This window comes from Larus michahellis, chromosome 1, assembly GCF_964199755.1.
Source record: "Larus michahellis chromosome 1, bLarMic1.1, whole genome shotgun sequence".
NCBI classification, from domain to species: domain Eukaryota; kingdom Metazoa; phylum Chordata; class Aves; order Charadriiformes; family Laridae; genus Larus; species Larus michahellis.
This window is the reverse complement of record NC_133896.1, coordinates 32,807,630-32,832,356: the sequence shown is the minus strand read 5'-3', so window position 1 is coordinate 32,832,356 and position 24,727 is coordinate 32,807,630. Positions and strand designations below refer to the sequence as shown.

General features: G+C 38.8%; 2 protein-coding genes across 12 annotated transcripts in view; one reads left to right on the top strand and one right to left on the bottom strand.

Annotated features, from left to right (window-relative positions):
• PPHLN1 (periphilin 1) overlaps positions 1 to 11,211 on the bottom strand; it is a 73,045-nt gene extending 61,834 nt beyond the window's left edge. For 6 of the 11 annotated variants that reach the window (XM_074565438.1, XM_074565700.1, XM_074565347.1 and 3 more), the window contains exons 1-5: positions 11,076 to 11,174; positions 5,663 to 5,710; positions 4,445 to 4,536; positions 957 to 1,136; positions 15 to 76 (exon numbers count right to left, since the gene is read on the bottom strand). In XM_074565438.1, coding sequence (XP_074421539.1) covers positions 15 to 76; positions 957 to 1,136; positions 4,445 to 4,536; position 5,663 — 335 coding nt within the window. In that variant the 5' untranslated portion in view covers positions 5,664 to 5,710; positions 11,076 to 11,174. Of the gene's footprint in view, positions 1 to 14; positions 77 to 956; positions 1,137 to 4,444; positions 4,537 to 5,662; positions 5,711 to 11,075 lie in introns of all 11 variants that reach the window. The other 5 variants (XM_074565527.1, XM_074565018.1, XM_074565257.1 and 2 more) reach the window with 3 other exon arrangements.
• ZCRB1 (zinc finger CCHC-type and RNA binding motif containing 1) lies at positions 10,729 to 24,055 on the top strand. Its single transcript, XM_074565829.1, has 8 exons — positions 10,729 to 11,391; positions 17,104 to 17,191; positions 17,363 to 17,391; positions 20,562 to 20,673; positions 20,755 to 20,862; positions 21,719 to 21,828; positions 21,931 to 22,006; positions 23,388 to 24,055. The coding sequence occupies exons 2-8, from the start codon at positions 17,108 to 17,110 to the stop codon at positions 23,517 to 23,519; spliced, it is 651 nt and encodes a 216-aa protein (XP_074421930.1). The 5' UTR covers positions 10,729 to 11,391; positions 17,104 to 17,107; the 3' UTR covers positions 23,520 to 24,055.
• The last annotated feature ends 672 nt before the right edge of the window (positions 24,056 to 24,727 follow it).

The following is a 24,727-nucleotide window of genomic DNA, read 5'->3' as shown; positions in this document are numbered from 1 at the left end:
TTCTTATAAAATACCTGTACTCAGGCTGCCGACTTATAGGATGATCATCCCTTGGCCATCTGTATCCTGATTCATCCTGCAAAACATACGTGCAAAACAATTGTGTGACGTGTATCTCAACACCAGAGGCGATGTACAGTTAGTTGCCAAATGGTACTTACTTACTGCAAAACGAAAGCATTTAATGAGCTAAAATAAACTACTAAACATTCATAGCAAAGTTCCTCTCAGTTTACTCACTCTACCCCATTCCTCTTATTTTCTTCCTCTATTAATACAAAAGAGAGCAACTTTGAGATGTTGTACAGAACACAAAACCTGCAAAAATTTCCAAACTATATACATGGGCCCTGACTTAAAAAAAAGAAAATTTTCCTCATTGAAATGTAAATTATCATCACTAGCTTGAAATTACAAAATTTCAAACAACTGGGTTGGAGGAAGCAGCAGAAATGACCTTTCAAAGGGAGCATAAATTTTGTACTTAAGCGCAGCTACTGGGAAAAAAAATGCGTTCAACACCATGACAGAATTTAAATAAAGAACAACTGTGTGAATTAAAAGGATAGACAGAAAACATTCAACAAGCTGTGTGTGCAAGGACTTGTTAAACAGAAAGATTTTGCAGTCATTCTTCTATTCATACAGAGGACTTCTGGCCACTTTTGTTTTCACAGTTCAGACTGAGATTTCCACAGAGCTGGACAAGGGCCCTTGTCTACGTCAATAGAGTAGCTAGGAACCATACGAAGCAGCAAACACGTATTACCATATAATCACAAGTCTTAGAAGCACAGTAACTGCAAAAAAGCAGCAAGTATGAAAAACTAGATGCTTTTTCTATTCATTCTGTTTCCGCTCATGAGAACTGCAATGTTCTGTCTGAAATAATACTTTAACTGTTCAGTATTCAAGAATTAATAAGATAAACATCATAAAAACGTGAGAAGAATCACCTTACGTACACCTCGGTGTGGAGGGCCACTTCTTCGGTCATGGGCAAAACTGCGACCCTCTTCATAGTCTCTGTACTCAGCGTGACCGTAATCATCATACCGACTGTAATTCCCATCCCCAGGTCTTTCGAGCAGCGGTGGTTTCTTGGGCACAATGTTTACTACCCTATGGTAATCATCCTAAACCACAAAAAAACCAAAATCATATGGCTTTTAACAGCTGGAAATCTGTAGTGAATACACAAAAGTAAAAAAAAACCAAAAAACAAACAACCCAAGTTATTTCTAAATATGGGACTATAAGAATCTTAAAGCTGAAACAGCATATGGGAACAACAAACATTAACAATCATGCCAGTCTGATGGTGGAATAACTTATTAAATCTAACTGGACACCATTCATATGCAATCCTTAGGCATCACAAGTTTTATTATTGGGGGACGTTTGTCAACATGGTTTAAGTTTCCTTTGAAAGCTTAAAGCAGTAGCATCAGCTACTTTTTTCTTTTTAAGCATTAGCTACATATATTTCCCAAAGACTTTTACATTAACTTAAGAATTCAATACAGAAAGTTACATCTGTAAGCCTGTAAAACAGAGAGCCCATTTGAAAATACTAACAATTCTCTTAAAGTCAATAACATCCTCCACACTATGGAGATTATAGCGAAGACAGTCCTTGCTTCAAAATCTGAATAGATAAACACCTTCTCATTACAATGCAGCAGATGAGGATTCAGCTGACAGAGACAGTTTTAACACCCTCAGGTTTTCTTTTACTACTACTTTCAGATAGCATTTTGCTAGGATGCAAAATTAATTTATTGTATTTCCTTCAAATAAAATGTCATACACCATTTGCCAGTTAAGGAAATCCTTTGTTTATTAATCGCAAATTGCACAGTTGCAAGAGATACAAATTCAGTTTTCTAGAACCATGTTTTCTAGAACCATTATAAGCCAGCTGAAAATAAAAAGCAAATGAAAGCATGAATGCAAGATCTTGTATTTTAAGCCTTCATCCTTTACCAAGATATATTTCCTATGGGCCTTAAAAACACAAGCTATAAATGCAGAGACTTGAGTGAGCATGTGCAATTTGGAAGTGGGGGGAAAGATAATTTTTTTAATAGTAATAGAAGTCACAACATAATGCAGCAATACTTTTTGTAGAAAAATACATTAAATTCACAAACTGTTAAATATTACCATGCAAAAAAAAAAGTTAGTTCTGATTTCAGAGACCACCCAACAAATTCACTAGAGGGCAACCCAAAGCCAACCTACAGCCACACTGATGCAAAGTAGAGACTACATACATATTCATACACAGCCACAATGTTTCATCTACCCGCACCTCGTTAAACATCCTCCACATTTTTTTGCTGGGTGTTTTTTTTTTTTTCCAGTTTAGTGTCTTACAAAGAAGATGTACTCTGAAGCTAAAATCAAACTGCTCAGGGCTTTATCCTCATCCGGAAGTGCCCATCCCATAACTATACCGACATACAGAAGGACAGTTACCTGAAAGCTCAAGGTGTACCCACTTACAGTTAATTGTGCCAAGCCCTTGCAACTTTATGTTGTTTAGCAGGATCTGAAAGCACGTATTTCTACTATAATCTATACTAGACATATAATTAGCACATGATTTAGATTAGGATAAGTCTCTTGCTCTCCCAAACGAGATACTTCATTCTGTATCACTGGCATGTCTCAGCTCCAACATATTAACCTGTCAGCAAATGCTATGCGTGTTCATAGATTGAATAAATTAATTCGATTTTAATTGTCTAGTCAAAATTAAGTCAGTAAAAGACCTGTAAAGGTGGACACAGACACAATGACAAAGGCTTACATGGAGAGAAACTGCTTGCCAACTATCTTGAATCAGCAGAGCTGTATGAGGAGCTTCATATCCTTCTTTCAGTAAGGCAGAGAGACACCAAATCTTGGTTTGCCCAACTACTGGGGGTGGTGTTTTGGATAGTACTGATTGTGATAGATGAGTGTATTCTGCTAGTCCCTTCATCCCCAGCTCCAAACACATGTAATATAAAGCTAGCATTGAACTATCTACTTAGTTCTTGCATCAAAACAAGTGCATCACATCTTTTAAATTTTAAAGCAAATTTTCATAATGCATATGCCATGCATTGTTCCATGGACAGTTTGAAAGACTAAAAGAATTTAGGAATGCCACTGTTGCAATGGTTAAATTAAATTAGCCGTGTGTTAGCCAAGTCAAAAGTTGATTAAAAATATACATCTGTGAAAATACATTCTGCCTTTCCTGGTGTCCTATTTCTGGTAAATATTTTGGAGAAACAGCTGACTAAATACCCTGTGCAAACTTATCTGATTTTCAGTTCCTGAAAATGCAGAAATTTTGTTGTTACCTGTAGAGAGAGTTAAAAATGTCACAGAGCAGACAAATACTAATACAGTACTCAGTAGAGAAGAGTACCTAACCAGTTACCAACATACCAACACTGGTACGCTTCCAAAACAAGCCGAAAATAGGGTAGAGGGAACCCAGAAAGTACACTCAATCAGCTGTGCTGTTATTCCGATATTTAAAAGCCTTAACAGAAAAGCCAAATAACAGACACATGTACATGAAATTTTATTTTACTAAATGTATGCATTACCGAATGTACGAATGCATATGTAAATAAACAGATTGAAAAGTATTCTTAAAGTTCTATTTAAGGTGTAATAGCTCAAAAGACAAAGCTACAACCTGTTTTTGTCCTTCTTTAGAGACTTCAGACAAAAGAGAAAAAAATAAAAATAATTTTACCCAACTCTTTGGCACAGAGTTTTTCTAAAAGCTTTCTAAAATTATTCTACAGCAGAGTAAGCATAGCTTCTGTGTTTGCTTTTACAAGCATAACATACAGTCTCCATGTCTATAAAGTAGATTTCCGTTGACACTCTTCTTGAAAGCATTTCGCTTACAAGGCTACAAAACCCAATTTCTTTAGCAAAGATGTATTTTCAACATTTGTTATAAACACTTCCTTCTATACTTTACACATCATAAAAAAACCCTGCATCGCTGACAAGAACAATACTGAAAGTAGTCATTTTACTGCCTCAAGTCACTTCAAAGATGTATTAACATTAAAAAAAAGCCTATACAACATAGTATGGCCTTTGGTTCTCCAGAAGTTATTAAGAATCCTGTGCTTAATAACACAAAGAACTACACCAAAAAAAAAAAAATCAATTTATCAAAATACAAATATTCTAAAACATTTTCAACAGATTTGAAAAAAAATACAAAACTTAGTTTTGTAGTCATCCTATTATCTCTGTGCAGATCCATTTGCTAGATTGTTGTCTTAAATGAACCAGAAAAGAATGGAACTTGGGGTATACTAGGAACTTAAATATGTACATAAAACCAGCCCTTATAGTACAAGACATGGTATAAAGGTATATTATAATGGTATAATGCTAACGAAACATACTATACACTTACGTCAGGATGAATCCTTGGAGGGAGACGTTCTCTTGGAACTCTTTCATAGTCATACCGCCCTTCAGACCACATTTCATCTCTTCGATAGGCCACTAAACACAATAAAAATCCAATTAGCCAAAACCACACTCATTATGAATAGACGAAAGGATAGTGAGCATAGAAATAAAGGTTCCCAGACTTCTCCCAATATAACATATTATGCACAAGCCCTGTACATACTTTTTTTAATTAGCCCTTTAAAATTAAGTCTATCTAGCTATAGAATGTAATTAATGAACTTTAAGCAAAAATAACTCACAGTATGTGCAAGAACAACTTAAAAAATGGAAATCAGTGCTGTATAATCAGTACAATTACAGGACTTCCAGCTACTATAAACAGCACTATTGAAATAAATGCACATTGCAAATACCAGCTGTACATATAAATTCATACACATATAACTTAGAGCAACTTTGATATTGTTCTGCTAAAAATAGCAGACTTTTTTTTAAAAAAAGAGTTCAACTCCCATTTATTAGACTGAAAAATTTCTACTTTTCTATATAATATAAAAACTTTGATTGAATTATTTCATCATCTCAATCACTGGAAAGCAGTTAAAACACAACACATCATTCAGTTAGCACAAAGCTACATGTTTTGAATACATGAATGAAATGCAATCTTAACATGTAGATTTCTCCTGGTTCATATTGGGAGCTAGCAGAACAACAACAACAAAAAAAATCTTCTTTCCAGGAAAAGGTCAACATTAAATTCAAAGTCAAAATTAGTAATTAAATACAGGCGGAAACAAACCATCACTACAAGAGATTCCAGTCATGCTATGTTAGACAGCACAAACTTGAGGAGTTGAAACCTTTCTGATTATTATAAAGGTGACAAGTTGTATACTATATATATCATTGAAAATAGATAAGAAATTGCTAGAATTACATTCTTCAAAGTTGTCCTTCACAATGGTAGTTCTAGCTATTAAAAATATTCAATAAGAAAAAAAAAATGCAGGACTTATTCAGGAGAAATACATAACATTATCTACTTTCACAAAATAAAAACACTTAACTGGAAATAGACTTATGAGGCTATATAAAAATAGTGATTATTACAGATGTTAAGAATCAACATGACAAAAGGGTTTATTAACTATAAACAGGTAGCACTAAGTCAGACATGTACTTCTGGGAAAAACAACCAATGCTTGCATCTTACTTTTCTGCCAGTTTTAGCAACTCTGCTTCTGAAGACCCATTCAATTACCTAAAAAAAAAAACTGGTTAGCAAAAAAAATGTATAAATATTCGTAAGTATATTTTTTTCTGTTAAGTAATACAGACATTTAAAATCTAAATCTTTCAACCGCATATCCCCCATGACCTATCTGAACTAGTACAGAATTACTACTGAACTACTACTACACTCATTTAGGAAAGAATATGAGTGACTGAGATGAATTCACAATATCAAAAAACTTCCCATGACAAATTATTAACACTTTCCTAATAGATTCCATTTATCATCTTTTACTCACTATCTCAAGTCTCAGTTTTTCTTTCACTTGTTAGCAAAGGCTTTTGGAAACTACTGTAAATGCTTTCTTAAAAAAGCTCAGAAAAGCATTTAATATATTCACTTATATTTATTTAACTGCCTTTCAATATCATTAAGTACAGAAAAATAAGACTCAGTTGCACATGATAAGCTAATGAAAAGTTTCATTTAACAAAATGCTTTTCCTTTGGTAATAGATATTAAATCCTGATGAAGCAGCTCTTTCCTCAACTATACTAAGCCTTGATGTTCAGAGATTTTGACCCTAGCACTGGTACAAATAAACCAGAATATCTTCTTAAAACTTTGTTCCATTTTATAACAGACTTGACCTTAAGTTCATTCCATAACCAAGACACAGGACTAGTCTGATGTAGACACAGGTTATAAATCAAAAGCTGATTAAACCAACAGAGTTTGGTTGGTGCTGGTTTTGGTATGGGTAAGAGCTAGAGGGTTTGCTGTGCCTGCCCTTGCCAGTGCGCTCTGCGTAGCAGTTACCAATTCTGAAACCACTGCTCATATTGCTGTGTTTGTTTTTCAGGCGTATCCATCAGAAGCACCTTCCTGGCGCTTTCACAGTACCTGCCTCAAACTTTTCTTCATTCTCTACTTCAGGGACTTTTGCTAAAGCCTTAAAAATTCATACCAGGGGCTATACGTGCATTAACTGTTCTTAGGCCGACCCTGTGCCCTCTCCTTCCCATGTCACCAGGAGGATGCTCTATCTGCTCTGACACTGTCCTCGCAGTCCTCTCTTCTTTGTATCTAGAACAGCACCCGAATACTCCTGTGTTTTACATGTACTGGGAGGGACAAAATTAGCTGAGGCAAGACAAAATCATTCCACTGAAACAGCATCACGCGCTCTTTTCTCAAAACACTTTGCCCCTGGTCCCTGAAGCCCAGCCCTTGCCCCACGGTAGACCATTCCTTCTGTCCATACCTGCTTACGGATGGTGAGTGCCTGAGCCTCCTGGGGTGCCTGCTCCCACCCCTGCTCATCCACAGCCCACCCACCCCTCACATCCACATAGACTTTGGTACCCGATGGCGAGCCTCACTCAGCTTTTGGACCAACAGCAAGTATCAGAAGCTGGGTTCAGACAAGGTTTTCAAGTGGTTTGGTTTTTTCTTGCATTTTAACAAATACAGTAGTGTCCGTGCCCTGCTGTCCACAGCAGTTACTGAAATTGTTAACTAAACACAATGTCCAAAAAGCAGCACATTTCAAACACATGCCACTGAAGCTAGGTGAAAACTTTCACATTATGCTGCCCTATCAGTCAAGCCACCTCCAACGTCCCCACACACATCACTGACAGCAGGCACTGACATTCATGTATGTGCTCTGCTATATGGTCAGGCAGCAAGGCTGATAAAAACCACTCCCAGCTGCATCACTGTTGATGGACCTCACTGAAACTAGCAAGAAACATCACCAGTATTTTGGCAAAACAAAAACACAAGCTGGAAAAAAGGTAGAGATATACTATCACAAAAGCCAACAAACGGAAGAAAAAAAATATTACACAATTACGTCAGACAAGAAGTAAGTATGAAGGTGGAAAAAAATACCTCAGAATATTTTGTATTTAGAGGAATGAAATGAAGACAATTAATCAAATAGAATCAATCATCAAGTACATTCCTAAAAATGCTGGTAAGCAAAAATGTAGGAGACCAATTCTGTAAGACTAAACAGACAAATTTTAGCTGAGACCAATGAGATAAAGCAAGGATGCATTTGAAAATACCAGAAGAAAAAAAAAAAAAAAAGTGTTTGAAGGGAGGAAAATGCATTTCCCAGCATCCTGAGCACATTTCATCTGTTTCTACAGAAAAAAAATAATCTCCATTTCTTAAATGACGTGACCTAACACAGCTTTAATAACAGCCATGAAGAGACTAAACTCTTTAGATCAATATCAGAAGATTTCATTAACAAGGATTCAAGAGATCAAACCTCAAGTTTACTACGCTACATTTAGATCCATCTGTTCTCTCAGTACAAAGTTGTTCTAAAACAAAGACTGAAAAAACCCCACCTATTTTTGTTTCACACCTTACACCATTGTCACTCACATTGACTGTTTTCTATTAGGAAATACAGCAAAGGTTGTTGATATTTCTGTAATATAATATATATTACACAGTTACTTGTGATATTAATTTAAACAATCTCTTCCTATTTTTGATCAGAGGCAACTGTTTTCCCTACAGCGAGGTCTTTATTTTCTCAAATAGAGACACTCCAGCATACACAGAAGTCATTCTATTAACGCAGCGCAAGCTGCTCCACTGTGGCCAGGTGCCAAGAATGGCTTTGCTCCGATTATCACAGCACCATGTCTTGCTCTACGCTAGTATAACTGATGTAATGTAATAAGAGTTTCTTCATCAAACAGACTACATGGGTCACTTACACTTCAGAATTTTTTTTGTACAACTGGGTTTTCTTTATCTATCACTAATTTTTTATTCTTTTTTGCTTTCTAAATAATATATGGTAAAAAAAGCTGACATATTTGCAAAAGCACTCCAGTATTCTGCAAGTTTTTGTACACAGTTCTTTTCTGCCTGCACTTATTTGTGCCATTAACTTTCATCACAGCTGAAAATATCTACCTCTCCAGGATCCGTAATTGTGCAGTGTGTGCTATCAACCTTCTGCAGAATCTACTTTTTTGTTTCAAAAACATACAGCTTTCTAACCCAGATGGCTACATCTTGCTGTATGTGAACAAAGCATAAAACCAATGCTGTGCTGTAAATGCAGAGGCAGGCAGCTGCAATAACTCTTGCTACTGCCGTACATCTGGTTTTATACTGTTACTTTGACAAACAGCAGAGACTGACAAATGTGGGCCAGTTGTCTCTCCTCCGCTTCGGAAAGCTCTCAAAAAAAAGCTTAGACACTTTTATATGAGTAAGACCTAGAGAATTGTAACTTATTAGAAATATCATGGCAAATTTTACAACAGTTGCTGCTTTGAGGACATTAAAGATAGAAAACACTGCTTTTCCTTCTAACAACTAGAATCTGTATTGGATAGTGCTTCAAAGGTATTCCAGTATCTCTTGCCTAGACAGGAGGCAAGACAGATAAAACTGAGTTTGGGAATAAAAAAGTAACTTTCTCCTCCTCCCCCCATACTTGGGACAGGCAGAAAACACTGAATAGATATAGTCCTTTATCGTTAAGATGAAAAAGCAGAAGTCCAAGAGCAGAAGGAAAAATCTACCGTGAGAGTACATAAAATACTGTGAGGGAGCCAGTGAGAAAAAACAGGGCTACAAAGAGAATCCATCTCTTCCTAATAACAAATACTAGGCTATAAGATTTTCAAAAGCAATTAGAAACATGACTGCAACAAGTCTAGGCATATTCAGTCTAGATACCAAACAATCTGAAGGAAAAGGCTTTCTTCAATCTTTCCTCATCTGTTCACAATAATTTTGACTTAAAATAAGACAAAGAAAAAAAAAAAAGAAAAAGAAAAATGCACTGACCAGAAAAGTCACATTAACTCTCACCTCAAAAAGGAAAAAAGTCAGAAATGTGTAAACTAAATAAAAGTATTAAAAGCAGCAGCATTATGATGAGGATTTACAATCCCACTGGTTCAGTTTTCTCATGACATCATTCTAATATATCAGTGTGAGCAAGAGAAATGGAGGTAATTCATCAGGGGTTATTTTAATACAGTGACTGATGTGTTAGAGCTTATCTTTGCCTGAACACCTGCAGTTACCAATGCCCCGTCCTTCATCGGTGTCAATGCTACAAAAAGAACGTTCTGCCAGGCCGCAACGGGGCTGCTCTGCTTGCAGCCTCAACGCAAACAACTGTATGGATCAACCCCCCGCACCATGCCTTTCCATCTCACAGCACAAACATTTTGACAACAAAATACATCAGCTCACCACACTGTTGTCTTAACAGGTCAAAACTTTCAACATTTACACTTGAAAGTACCAACCAACTCGGAATGTTTCAGCCAGGGAAAACAAATGTATCAACCCTACCCATTGCCTGCATATATTCCCTGGGTTCCCACATCTTGTTGTGTATTTCTGACATTTTTTATTCCCTTGAAGTCCCAGACACCTCAGATAAAGAATTATTATAAGACTATCCATGAAAACCTCTAAGGCATAGTAAAGAGCCTACTGAAGGAGTGTGAGTGAGAACAAAGAGCCATGAAGAGCAGACTTAAAGCGTTTAAATACTAATAAAGACTTTAAATATATTACAGGACACCCTATTGCCAGGCTAAAGTGTAAAGATTTATTCTACTACTTTCAAGGAAATCAGCTGACACACTAATGTGTGTTATTTATGTGTATTTATCCCTCTAGAAACATAAAGATAGTGATGCTACACCATCATACCCACAAGACACCTCACTGGAAGTGTTTACAATGGAGTTCCTAAACCCTCAAACACTCATTGCTAGTTATTAAAGTTTAAAATAACTCTTAGAAGTATGCAGAAGTAGTAATATCCTTCTCTTCAAAGGAAAAAAAAAAAAAAAGCAAATTAAACTGAGAATCAAAGTCTTCTGTTACGCACGGCTTTTAAAAAGGACTAAAAGACAAGGTTTATAAAAGCCACCCTCGGTGCTGACAAAGCAGCCGCCCGCCCGGAGGAGTCTACCCTTCCTTCCTTCCCTCCCTCCTGCCCCGCCGCTTCCCTTCATCCCAACTTCCGAGCAACCCGGGGCCGCCAGGTATCCTGCCCCACGCCACGGGCTCCCCGCGAGGGGGGGATGCGGGGCCCCCGCTCCTAAAGTCCCCCCCCCCGGGGGGTCCCTCTTCCGGGACGGGCCTCACAAACGCCTCAGACGCCGCCCAAGCAACGCGAGGCGCACTGGGGAGGGGGGGCGGGCCCCTTCCCGCGCCCCGCTACGCCGACTCGCCTCACAGGGCCGCCACCGCCGGAGCCCGCGGGCCGCGCCATCGGCTCCGACACGACGAAGCGTCGCGTTCGCTCCACGGAAGAGGGACAGGAGACAACCGGCTCCGCGCCAGCCCCCGCGGGCACAGACCGCCGCCAGCCTCCACCACTCACCTGCCGCCCGCTGCCGCGGCGGGGCAGGCGGCTCCCCTACCTGGCGCCGCTCCGCTCCACGCCTCCACCCGCCGCTTCCGGCGCTCCCCAGACGTTGCCGGAAGCACCCGCCTTCCTTCCGCCATCCCCACCGCCTATTGGGCGGGGGCCGGGCTGGGTGCCGCGCGTCGGCGGAAGAGCGCCGCCGTGCCGGGAGGGAAGTTGGAGTGGAGGCGGTGCGGAAGGGGTGTCCCGTGTCCCCTGCCCATCCCTGCCCCTCGCCTGCTGTCGCGTCGCACCATGGGCGCCCGGGCGGGCTGAGCCCCGCCGTGACCGGGTAGGCCGGGGCGGCTGGGTAGGCCGCGTCCCCTTGAGGGGAGCAGGCCTGGGAGCAGGCGGGTGGGTCAGCCCCGGCCCGGCCTGTCCCCGCCGAGGTTGGGTGGCGGCCAGGGCGAGGGCACCGCAGGTGGAAGGAGCGGTTGTTTACAGCCCGGGGGGGGAGGGGGGGGCTGTTCGCCTCGCTTCTGGCTTCTGCGGCTGTCGGGAGGGGCTTCTGAGCCGGGGAAGCGGCGGTGCGGCCGCGCTGAGGCAGAGGAACCCCCGGGGGATGTTAGTGACAGCGAAAGGCTTTAGTACAACGTGTGGAAGCTACTGAGGAGCCGGTGGGTCCGTTGCCTTAGTATTGTTTTGCAGCTGCTGAGCTCTGAAATGGAATTGCTTGTCTCTGCAGGGGCTTTGGGGGGGAAGGGGCGTCACTGAGGGAGTTACCTGGATGAAGTTTTGCGTGAGACTAGATTGGACCAAGCAGCTCTTCTCACATCTTGACTATACTGGAAATCCCTTTAGAAAGAACCTGTTGTTAAAGCTCGCACTGTAGTTCCTGAAAGTGGCCTGGTTGCCCAGTCTTATCGTCCCAGAGTTTTTGTACTTAGGTTAGTACGTAAGAGTAGTTTGATTCAAACCATGGATCCTATTCATGTACCTCTTTAGCTTGGGCAGGTTGAAAGACTCTTGTACTCCTTCTGCTGATAGCATCAACTTTATTTACCAAATTCTGATCCTGTTTAATATTTGCCTTGTATTATATAAGTGACTATGTAGAGATAAACCCGATTATGCTCTGATAGCTTATAATGTGCCCCTTGTGTAGGACAGAATTGTAACAAGGAGTTAATACCTTTCTCTGGGACCAAGGAGAACATGGGTTCAGTTTCCTCCTTTACCACAGACATTTGATGATAAGCTTGAGCTGAGCTCCTGCCACAACTAATGGTTTGTTGATTTGGGTCTAAACTCTGTTGATACTCTTAAATCAAAAATAAAATACAGTGTTTTAAGGATAGAAGAACATAAGTGAGTTGGCCTGAGTGTGTATGTGTCTTGAGTAACTTACCCACAAATCATTTATACATATTTTAATTGATTAAAACACAAATCTGACCTTGCTGCTGTGGACTTAAAACACAAACACAAATGTTTGTGCTTATGCTTAAATGTTGATATTAAGTCATGAAAATATCAGTAAATTCAGACTCCGCTTGATGCTTCAGAGGCACCTGAACTGTTTTGGTGGTGTCCTTATGTGTTCTGGGACAGAGTAGAAAAGCCAATTATTGAAATTAATCATTGTCTTCTCTTACCATGTTCTCAACGTGAGTGATAGCTGCTGCATTAAGCATATTGGACTCAAGCAAAACATACCTGTGTACCCAATATATCTTGCAAGAAACTTATTCATTACTGACAGATGACTGTTGTTGAAGAATGGCTTCTTTTAGTTTGAGTTGTTGGAAAAGACAAAAAAGACTGAATTCAAGAAGTCATAGTAATGAGGGACAACTCCATCCTGAAAGTTAATATATGAAAATGATAAATGAAGAAGGCATTAATAGAGAGGCTATTACATTAATGGGAGTTGTGCCCAACCCCATGGAGATAATATACCGGCTTCCAGCTGATGCTTTAAAGTAAGGCACCAGGTAATACCTTGAAGATCAGGGAAGCCCCATAAAAGCATTCAGTATAAAACAGAAATGTTTCAGTTTGTTAGGGAGATCTAGCAGGATATGGAAGCCAGGTTGTGCGTGCCTAAAGGGGGCCTTCCCGTGCCTAAAGGGGGCCTACAGGAAAGATGGGGAGGGACTCTTTATCAGGGAGTGGAGCAATAGGATGAGGGGTAACAAATTTAAAGAAGGGAGATTTAGATTAGATATCAGGAAGAAATTCTTTACTGTGAGGGTGGTGAGACACTGGAACAAGTTGCCCCGGGAGGTTATGGATGCCCCATCTGTGGAAGTGTTCAAGACCAGGCTGGATGGAGCTTTGAGCAACCTGGTCTGGTGGGAGGTGTCCCTGCCCATGGCAGGGGGGTTGGAACTAGATGATCTTTAAGGTCCCTTCCAACCCAAACCATTCTGTAATTCTATGACTCTCAGGTGAGTCCCCTGCAAGTAGAAAGCTCAGATGTTTTGGGGGTGTTCTTTTGTTGTGTTGTTTTGGGTTTTTTTGTTAGCTTGTGAAGTGAAAACTGACAAAGACTGGTGATCAAGGAGAAAGAATGTGATGGAAACATTAAACTTGTATTGGACGGTTCTATGAAGTTAGAAAGTTCCTGAAGTGAAAGGATTCTCAGTCTTGTAATGATGGGCCTTCAGATGAGATGTCTCATCTAGAGAGTTAGCTTAAGGCTGGAATTGGCTTTTTTTTTTACCATGCTCCCCCCCCACACCCCAGCTAGAAAACATCAGACCAACAAATGTGAAACTGATATGGCAAGGTTGGCATCCATAAATGAAGGCAGGGGAAGCTATTGTTTATATGGTGTTAGCACTTGGTTTCCCCACAGGGGCTTCGTGGTCATTTAAAAAAAAATAAAAAAGACTAACGTATTGGTTATAACAGAATTAAAATTGACACATTGATGTTTTGTTAAGGTTTATCGGGGTGGGAAGAATTGTGCCAGTAGTTGGATCTAAAATTGCATTTATACCACTGTATGCACAACAGATTACCAGAAATCTGCATTTTAACATGCTCAAGCTATTTGAGAGATTGTTTTTTGTAGAATATTATTTTTGAATATTCTGCAGAAGACTTAGTAAGGACCACTAAGCTTTTAAGTAGATAGATGAATGTCCCAAATGTTGTCATTGTGGAAACCTGTCAGTGTATCTGCTGGCTTAAATAAGAGATATATCATCCATCCCAATGACCCCTTGGTATTTAGAAGAGCAAGTCCTCCTGCAGATCTGGGGAAATACTCTTTCCTGGAGTGGTAAATTTGAACCTTTGCCATCTTGAACGTGAGCATGGCAATACCTTTACAATTACTGTACTTCCTCTCATATTAAAATTGTGCCTATCCAGCGAGTCAGACATTAGTAAGAAATCCTGGCATAATAATCCTAAACAGTACAAATTGCTAAGAATATTTGGACAGTCAGGGCAGCAAGACTGTTTCACTTAGATTTGTCCAGGGCACTAGAAACAAAGCTCAATCCCAGCTGTCCGGCAGCCAGCACTCCAGGATGCAACTCTTTAAGCTTGCTTCTGGAAAAAGTAGCGTACAGCTGAAAATGGCAGTTCTGTAGCTTGCATTCATTAATAATTTCCTATTGACTGAGCTATTAGGTCTGTAGTAATCTTCACAGGACATATCACCCTCTCTTTGGCTGCTTGTACTGTGGTGTTGCAGAATACAGAAGTTGACTGCTCTCCAGTCATGCCGACCTCGCTGTCATCTGTTCATTAATATGGGGGCTGCTTGGTCTACTGTTACAAGGTGCTCTCTCTTCTCGTGTCTTTCAGGCAGAGTTAAATTGCTATCTACAGCCACATGAGGTTCACCTCGGCTGTTTTCTCCTCCACTGTTGCAATATATTAGCAGCACTAAGGTAGCTCTTACCAAATCCTTTGTATCCACCGTACATCTGGATAACTGCACTTCGGGCCATCTATTCACGTGGCACGTTGCCAAGTCAGTCTGGTTAGGCTTGTCAAGGATACTAATGCCAAGCAGCGAGGAATTTGGGATAATGAATCCCGTCTGCGTAACACCAGATGCAACGTGTGGCCTTTATTGCAAATTTATTCTGTTTTCATTTGCCTAACCTTTATGTTGCCATTTCTGCTCATGCCAAAAAACACAGTCTCTGAACATGGAAGAACTCTAAATTCAATCACTTGGAAACTGCCACTCAAATGAATTGTGATACAATAAGCATGTCAGGAAGGAGAAGCAAAACACTTGGATAATCAGCATCTACTGGGAATGTCAGGTCTTCAGATGACTGAATCATGAAATGCCAGAAAATAACCACAGCCAAATTAGCGTGTGATATTAGTTACTTTGTTGGCACTTGGCCAGGCAGTCTGCTCAAACTCACTACCCGAAAACTCCCCGAAGAAACTGCTGGGTACTACGATGGATGTTGATTTCTAATACTTAGTTTCTTTCATCCCTTCATCAGCTTTTGTCTCCTTTTTTAAAATGAGTTGCTCTTGCTGTAGAAATGGCTTGATCATCAGTTAGGAATCGGCTAGAAGTGCCAAGAAGCGGAAATAAGGCTGTGTGAAACTGGATAAGTAGGTAGTAATTGGACTGTGTAGGGAATGGTTTTGCTGTACTGTTTGGTGTGCCCTCTCATAAGGGTTGTGCTATATTCTGATCTTAAGTTCTACTCACTTAGCTTTTCGACCAAGCCATGGTTACAGAATTGATTGTAGGGAAGAATTGTTTTCCATAGACTTTAGCATCACTTAAAATTTTGGGAAATGTCCAAACGTGAGCAAAGCCATCAGCTGTTCTTTTTCAAGTTAGCTCAGTTACTCTTTACAGAATCACAGAATCATAGGGTTGGAAGGGACCTCTGGAGATCATCTAGTCCAACCCCCTGCCAGAGCAGGCTCACCTAGAGCAGGTTGCACAGGAACACGTCCAGGCAGGTTTTGAATGTCTCCAGAGACGGAGACTCCACCACCTCTCTGGGCAGCCTGTTCCGGTGTTCTGCCACCCTCAAAGTAAAGAAGTTCCTCCTTATGTTTAGGTGGAACTTTCTATGGTCAAGTTTGTGCCCGTTACCTCTTGTCTTGTCGCCGGGCACCACTGAAAAGAGCCTGACCCCATCCTCCTGACACCCACCCTTTAAGCATTTATAAGTGTTGATAAGGTCCCTCCTCAGCTGTCTTTTTTCCAGACTGAAGAGACCCAAAGTATCCCCTAGTATTACTTAGTATTGGATGATGTGTATGCAGTTGTAACAAGGCTTTTGGATCGATTAATTGTTTCTAGGCTTATTCTTGTCCACTTTGTTTCAAGGGCTTAAAAGAAATCGGAAATTAAAATGGCTTTGAGATCTCCCTGGTTTCTGACAGTATAAGAGATGCCTAATCAAGGGGAGGAGAGGGAGCACCTCTACGGAAGATGCCGTCTATGATCAGCTCTGGAAGCTGCAGTTCCAGAGCAGTGTAGAAGTCTGAGCAATAGATACAAGAGGAAATACTTGCTGCTTTAGCAGCTGAGATAGGTTTTTAAAGCAAATTCAAATTTAAACCCCCCCAACTGAATGTGGCTTATTCTGTGTTGAATGCAGCTGAACTTAAATTTGTGTAAAGAATCAGAACATGAAGCTACTTGAACAAAGGTCATTAATTTCACATATTGGCCAGAATATTTGATAAATGGTGGTTACTTGTTTCCTTCTGGATTTAAACCTTTCTTTACTGCACAAATCATCAGAGGCTTCTTTTAAGTAGACTAACTTGACTTTTTTTTTTTTATGACTTGTAAGTCAATTGTCTTGCATACAGCAAAAATATGCTTTGGATCCAGGGTAGAGGGAAGGAATGTATGTCTTCTATAGCACATGAAGGCAAACACTAATCTCATGTAAAATGATGAAAGGGAAATGAAAGCTAAGCTTTCCTGCAACTTTATCATGACTGTCTAGGCTAGGTTTGAAAAGCATCTTTTAAAGTCTTGCAAGTGTTTTATAATTGATTGCTTCGTTGAATGGAGTTGTAACTCTTCTTTTTTTTCTCCTCTCATCAGAAAAATGAGTGGTGGGTTGGCACCAAGCAAAAGTACGGTGTATGTGTCCAATTTACCCTTTGCTTTGACAAACAACGATCTATACAGGGTAAGTTTTTAAGCGCTGCATTGTGCAGATTAAACTTGTTGACAACAATTTTGAGTGTAAATACAATAGTGATATATGTCTCTTACTTAGGAAAGTTTGTCTTGATAAATGTATTACTAATGAAATGCAATTGTCTACTGTTAAATCTTTTTATTTTGTTTTATATTTCAGATATTTTCAAAGTATGGCAAAGTTGTCAAGTAAGTGACCTGATATGTTCTGCTATTTTTGTAGCTTTCATTTTAAATATTTGATGTCTTTGCTTCACTTGAAAGTCTTGTGTTTTTTATAATTTAAGTATGAATGTGGAACTATATTGAAGTTCTGTTCATTTTTAATAAAGTATAAATTTAATTTAACAACTGGAAGTTCTTGCAGTTACACACACAGTGTAAGAACATTTGTGCTGGGGATAGGTTTTGCTAACCACTTCTTAAGAGCAAGTAGAATGTTGTTATATACCAATGGTCTTTTCTCTCAAATAGTTAATATTCTTCTAGTAAGCCCTTCCCCCGAACACTGCCTGGGACACAAGTGGATAAGTGTAAAACTGGAAGCTTCTACTTCTGTGAACTAAGTGTCACAATTCCCACAATTGCTATATGCAATTGTTATTGTGACTGATTAGTATTACATTTAAGATTAGACGTAAGGGTATACAGTAACACCTTTTAATATGTGGGGTGTTCACGAGCTATACTTGTGAATACCTGTCTCTATGTTTAAATGTTAGAAATAAATGCCACAGTAAGGAACTTGCTGTTTTGTTTGGTTTCTTTATTTTTTTAGCTGGTCATAATAACAAGACTCAAGACTTCTGTTTTCAGCCCTACACTAGCAAATATCCACTCTAACTTTTGTAGCTGCTGTAATAATCGGTAGGATACAGAGCAAAATTCAGAGGTTTTGAAGTCTCAGGAGTATGTTTCAGGTGACAGCAGGAAAAGCCAAATTACAACTTTGGAAAAACGTATTTTTGAAATTGACTGAGAGGAAAACCCTTATGTAGGGCTCTGGCAGACATGCAGTGACCAATACAACTGGGCACCTACAGTCTATTGTTTCCAGGGTGGGGTGTCTGACCTGTTTTAGTCGATTGCTGAACTACCCATTTAGAAAAGTCCTGAGCAAAGGTTGTAGTAACACTGATGTTTAATATCCGTTGAGGGGCCTGTTCTCCATAAATTTGACATTTCAGACCTCCTTGGTATCCTTTGGTAATGTTCCTGTACTCTGTATGTTTTGGGGTAGGGGTGTCCTACTGTCTGGGCTTTTGAACTTGTTTGATAGGAGGATGAGAATCGCATGAAGTATTGGCTGTAGGATGCATTGCTTATTTTAAAGGTGTCATAGCAGTATTTTTTTTCCTTTATTAATAGTTTTTGGTGGTTTATTTATATTTTTTTTGACTGTCATAGACAACAGAGATGGTGTTTCCAAGTGCCTATGCAGAAGAAATCCTGCACTGCATCCTGTGTGAAAGTAGCTAATTTAGAACTTGCAATTTTGTCTGCGTAGTTACTGTTGTCCCCCACCTATATATTGTTTTGCAAAAAATTCACTTACTGATACCTAATTTTCCCTTACACTTTGTCTAGTCACTGCCAGAAGTTAAACCAAATGCAGAGTCACAGAATACACAGAATGTGTAAAATACTACCATGATTTATTTTTTTTTTTTCCCCTGTTTGCCCCTTTGCAAGCTGACCTGACTATAGACAGTGCAGATACTGTGGGATTCTACTGGTATTCCCATTTTGCTGTGAAACTGAGGCTAACAAGGATCAGTTATCCTAGTTGTAACTAGTTATTAATTCCCAAGAAAAATTGTTTCAAATATTAGCTTGATTTCTGTAGAGTCTTTGTTCAGGGACTTTAAAACACTTTGCAGAAAGCTTTGCAATGTCATCTAGGTCAGATTTAACTTAATTAAATAAGCTTTAATAGACTTCTTTTTTGAAGTGTGTCTTGACTCAGCAAAATCATGCTGACTTTTCTTCCATAGTGCATTTCTCACCCCAATATATCCTGACGATTATGATTTCAGCTCAGTTTGTTCAGTGAGAAATCAGACTTTCTAGGGCTCCAAGAAGTAGCTGACTTTTCAAAGATTTGTCACACTTGTTTCTTTTTATGCTTCTGTTATTAACCGGTATGTTCAATATCCCAATTAGAAGCCTGACATTCATATTAGGTTTCTGTCAACTCTTGGAAGAGTAACTTGGCAAAAGAATTAATGGAATTGTTATGAAGTCAGTTTTATTGATGCTTCAACTCAATGCATTCAGTTGGGTGTGTCCTTATCTGAGAGGCTTTGGCAGAAAAACTGTTCTAATCTCTTATCTTTCTGTGCATGTATTTGGGGAAAAGTTGAGCTTTCTTTACAGAGCTTTTATTTTATACACTTTTCACTATGTAGGTTTTCTGTTACTTATACAGGTTCTCTGGTAGGCCTTCTGCATTGAAGTGGGGTTTGTTTGGATTATTTTTGGAAAAATGTCCTATTCTTGCAATTTTGGCTTCCCTTAAGGATGAACCTTGTTCTGCCTGTGGTGAGCACAGCAAGTAGCTTATTCCCTGTTTTTTAACATGTGCATTTATTTTCATGTACATGCAGACGAGCATCCTGTTTCCCACTGTTTTCTTATTTTAGGGCTAAATACAATTGACGTTAAGATTGAAGGAATTGAGGTTGTGTGGGCTTCCTTTGCCTCTTTTCATTCTTTTTCTTTGTCTGTTGTTTTTATTGGGTCTAAACCTTTCTTGAATTTCTTGATATGCTACTGGAGCTGTTGATTCCAATATTAGACTGAAGATTTAACTTTGTATGTCATGTAAAATAACATGTGTATCCATAACCTGTTTGGATTCCAGTTGGAAATATTTGTCGAACAGTACTGCATATACTTATTGTTTCCTGTCTTGAAGCTATTTAGCTGCTTAGTCCTACAGAAACATAGAATTCTCTGTTTGGATGCGATTCAATACACTCTTTTTCCGCAATGATAGCAGTGGTCAAGATTACTCCTGAATTTTAATTTCACCTGCAGTATCTGCAGTTCCCTCCAGTTATGTTGTCTGTAAATCTGAAGAGCATTTTATCTGTTCTTCGAGTCATCCAAGGGAATAAAGAATGATACTGAACCCAGAAAGACCCCATATATTTCTTAAAATCATCTCTGCTCTACCTATAAGCACGTGGCCTGGTTAGCTGTTCCTTTGAATTTCTGTTTAATGAGCCTTTCCATTGTTAAATAGACTTTGTTTCCTTTTTGCTGTATAACTAAGGTAAGATCCCACTGAGACCTTTAAGGAAAAAACGTCTCTGAAGCAATTTTAGTGTATCAATAATGTGGTTATGTGTTTTCAGAGTTACTATTATGAAAGACAAAGACACCAGGAAGAGCAAAGGAGTTGCCTTTATTTTGTTTTTGGATAAAGAATCTGCACAAAACTGTTCTCGAGCACTTAATAACAAACAGGTAAATTGTGTAAAGTTGTTGTGGTAGGAGGGTTGGGTTTACAGCCCCAAAATATTTACCTTTTTTTCCAATTTGCTGTAGTTGTTTGGAAGAGTAATAAAAGCAAGTATTGCCATTGATAATGGAAGAGCAGCAGAATTCATTCGCAGGCGTAACTACTTTGATAAGTCTAAGTGTTACGAATGTGGGGTGAGTAAAACTAAAAAGGAACTACTATATTCCGGCTTGTTTGTCCAGTTTGGCCATTGCTAATCCTGCCTGTGGTGTTAAAATGTTTTTTTCTGTTGATAGTATCAACTTGCATAGCAGCTGTACCATTTTCAAGAATCATAATACCCCTTTTGTCTTTTATTTGGGATTTTGGGGTTGGGGGGAAAACATATGCTTGTAATGGCTGCTTAACAGGCTGATGAGCAGAGCCAAGTATCAGTATAAAGTTGTAGGAGAAAGAAAACCTCCTAATACTTGCTTCAAAATACCTGCTTTTGCTATATCATTGGAAGATCATGATATAGTTGGTGGTAAAATAAATATTGGAAACAACTGGTTTTACACAGAACAAGCGTGTGTTAAATTTTAGGCAATTCCTCACTTCTCCTTAATATATTAACATAGGAGATTACGATTTGGATAGTATTTAACATCAAATGTGAACTTGATTTGTATGCATAACACTTTTGAGACTGAAAATGTTGACTCACTCCTATTTATTACACTGTTAATGCTTAGGTGTATATCTTGTCTTGAGTATAAACTGTGCTGTAGTGTATTCAGCTATTGCAGCAGCCAAAGAAAATATACTTTGCTTATAGCTTGTTCTCAATTTGCAGTTAAACATGCATATCACCACTAATCTCTTCGTTTCCATGGTGAGCTTATAGAGAAGAGTTTGTCTTCTGTGTGCTAATTCAGCATTCCATTTATCTTACTAATTGCTTCCATTTTTTTCCCTGTGAACTGTCTTACATTAACTTTCCTCATGATATGTTTCAACATGTAGTTGTTTGTAACGGTTTCTGTTAAGCAATATTTCTTTTTCTCCAAGGAAGCAGGACACTTAAGTTATGCTTGTCCTAAAAATATGCTAGGAGAGCGGGAGCCACCAAAAAAAAAAGAAAAGAAGAAGAGAAAGAAAATAGTTGAGCCAGAAGAAATGTATGTGTATTTATTTACACGTTAATACTTTTTTAGGCAACTTTTTCATAATGAACACTTAAAATAAACATGTATGTATTTTTCTCTCTCTGCACAATGAAGTGAGGAGGAAGAAGAAAGTGAAGAGGAAGGAGAAGACCCTGCTCTAGATAGCCTCAGCCAAGCCATAGCTTTTCAGGTACAAAATGGAAGCACTGTGTGTTTGTTATTTATTATTACTTAAATACAACTTTACTTCCTTTTTTCAGCTGCTTTTCAAAAACTCTTAAGATAAACCTGTAGGTCTGTCCATTCTGTAGCATTGGGGCCCTCTTGCCTGATAGTAGTTCATGACTATAATTGGTTTCATCCTGTTGCAGGCATGTTCAGTTTTTGGATTTTTGTGTTTTGGTTTGGTTTTTCTTAGAGTTTCACTGTTGCTGTGGCTTTGCATTGCAATTCTCCCTCTCCTTCAAGCTCCTTTGTTGCTTAGTTTCGTCATCTCTGCTGTGATGCTCCATTAGGTTTTTGGTCCACAAATCCCTTTTAAGTCTGTTAACCGAGCAGCCAGAAAAATAGTCATGTATAAGTGATCAACTACATCCTGTGCCCTCACTCACTAGAGTATCCTCAAACAACATCTGTTTCTGGATGGCACTTCCTTTGCCTAATACAGTCCGTCACGGTCTCTAATAGAACTTTTCTCTCAAAACATAGTTAATGCATTTTTTGTTGTGTAGATAGATAGTCTGAGAGCTATGTTACTATCTTCTTTAATATGTCTTTACAGGCTTTTGCTTCACTACACAGAGCAAGCCTGAACTGATGTTCAAATTTCATGGCTCCCTAGTTCTTAGCTTTTCTCTGTGCGCCCCTATTCCCCCAAAAAAACCTCTGAGTTTCTATGATAACTTTGTCCTGAATATGACTGTAATGAGTGCAAGACTTTTACATCATGTGGTCCAAAATAATGACACAAATATGCACAGTTATCCACACACACATTCAGAAAGCTCCATGATTGGAAGTAAAACCTATAAATGTAAACAAGTCAGGAAACATTCCTATTTTTCGCACCACCCAAAGATTTTAACTGGGATAGCATGCTTCCCAGTAAAAATAGGAAGCATTTATTTAAACTTTTAATTGAATAACCTTTATATCCCTGAAGACGTTCATTCCCTGAATGAATGACTGCAGAAGACAGCAGATAGAGACTTGTTAGCGGAACAAAGCTGATTCAATAATGTCCATTAGAAACACGATGCATTCTTTGCTTCAGATCTCAGCTGCTCTTTAGTTCTATAAGTTTTCCATGTGCAAAGTTCCTCTCTTTGAAAACAGAGGGTGATCCATGGGGCCTGCATTCGTGCTGAAGACTTACTGTTTGCATGCAAGAAATACTTTCAGAAATGTTTTCTAGTGCATTCATTGCACAATTTGTGAGGAAATGGAGATACACCCTTTGAATTTGTGAACTTATGAAATAACTCAATGCATATTAATAATTAGCATTATTATTTATAATGCATCTCGATTTTTCTTAATCCTAGCTAATACTTTTCCTTCTTTCGTTGTAGCAAGCCAAAATTGAGGAAGAGCAACAAAGATGGACGCAGACTGCAGGGGAATCTTCAATTTCAGATGATTCAAAACGTCCACGGATAAAGAAAAGTGCTTATTTCAGCGATGAGGAAGAACTTAGTGATTGAACTAATATTGGTTTATACGCATATGTAATATATATAGTGTACATTTTGTAAAGTGCTACAAAGTTATCTGTAATACAGGTTTGCCTTGGTGTTGAAGACACTTCTTGAAAATCATGTTGTAGTTCTACTCTGCCCCTCAAACCTCCCATTTTTTGATACTTACCTCTCAAAACTTCACCCTTCAAGGCAGTTTCTTAAGAGAATGATGTGTTTCTATGCTAAAATCCAGAAAAATATCTGGGAAAATGCTTCATGTGGTTAGTATCTAGACCCAAACCCTGGGAGTGAAATCTTTCATAAGAGAATTTCCTAAGATTTTTTTTCCTAAGAGGAGTTCCTCTTGGGATCACTGTTAGCACCACTGAGGCTTTATACGTTGGTCTGTTTATTGCCTGTTGGAAGCAGTGCTTTAGTAGTATTTTAGGTGTATATGAATCTTGCACTAGCTCCTCTGCATAGGGTTGAATTTCAGCCTTAAGCATTGTACTAGTCTTTTAACTCTTCATGCAGTAATATAATAAATTACTGTCACATAAGCTTTGTCCGTGAAATCATTTTGGACTAAACGATACATCTGTGTGCTTTCCAAAAGGATATTAAGATGTTGATCTTCTGTCTTATGCACAGTTTTAGTAACTTGCTGTAGCCTTTATAGTATCATATAGCCTATATACAATATAGGTTTCATAGGAGATGCAAGTTAAAAGTGATGTGGTGGTTAGTTCAATCTTGAAATCTTATACTTAATATATTTTAATATATTTTATATGTTTATTATATAAATTTCTTTAATATATAGATTATTTAATATAAAATATATACTTAATATATTTTAAAGAGTGATAGTTCTGTTGCTCTTGCATTAAAATTGAGAATGCCCGTATGTTTTAAAAATAGGAATGTGCATATATTTTAATATGCTCTAATCTGATTTTGAAAGTCCCTTGCTGTGATAAGGGCTTATACTGTGCTATTTCTCCTAACTGCAGTTCTCCTAACATGGTAATTATGGTTATCCAGAGGTTTTTAAATATACTTGTATCTAACGTGGATCACAGTCCTATTTTCTCAGGCATCTGAACCTACTGGCAAAATCCAGAGGGCACAGAGTTTCCTATGTGCTTAAAAATCAGCATTCGTGTGTACTTGGAACTGTCATGGTCTCTAAGCAAAGTGTGTTGGTGCCTATTTTGCACCTAAAGCTGTTC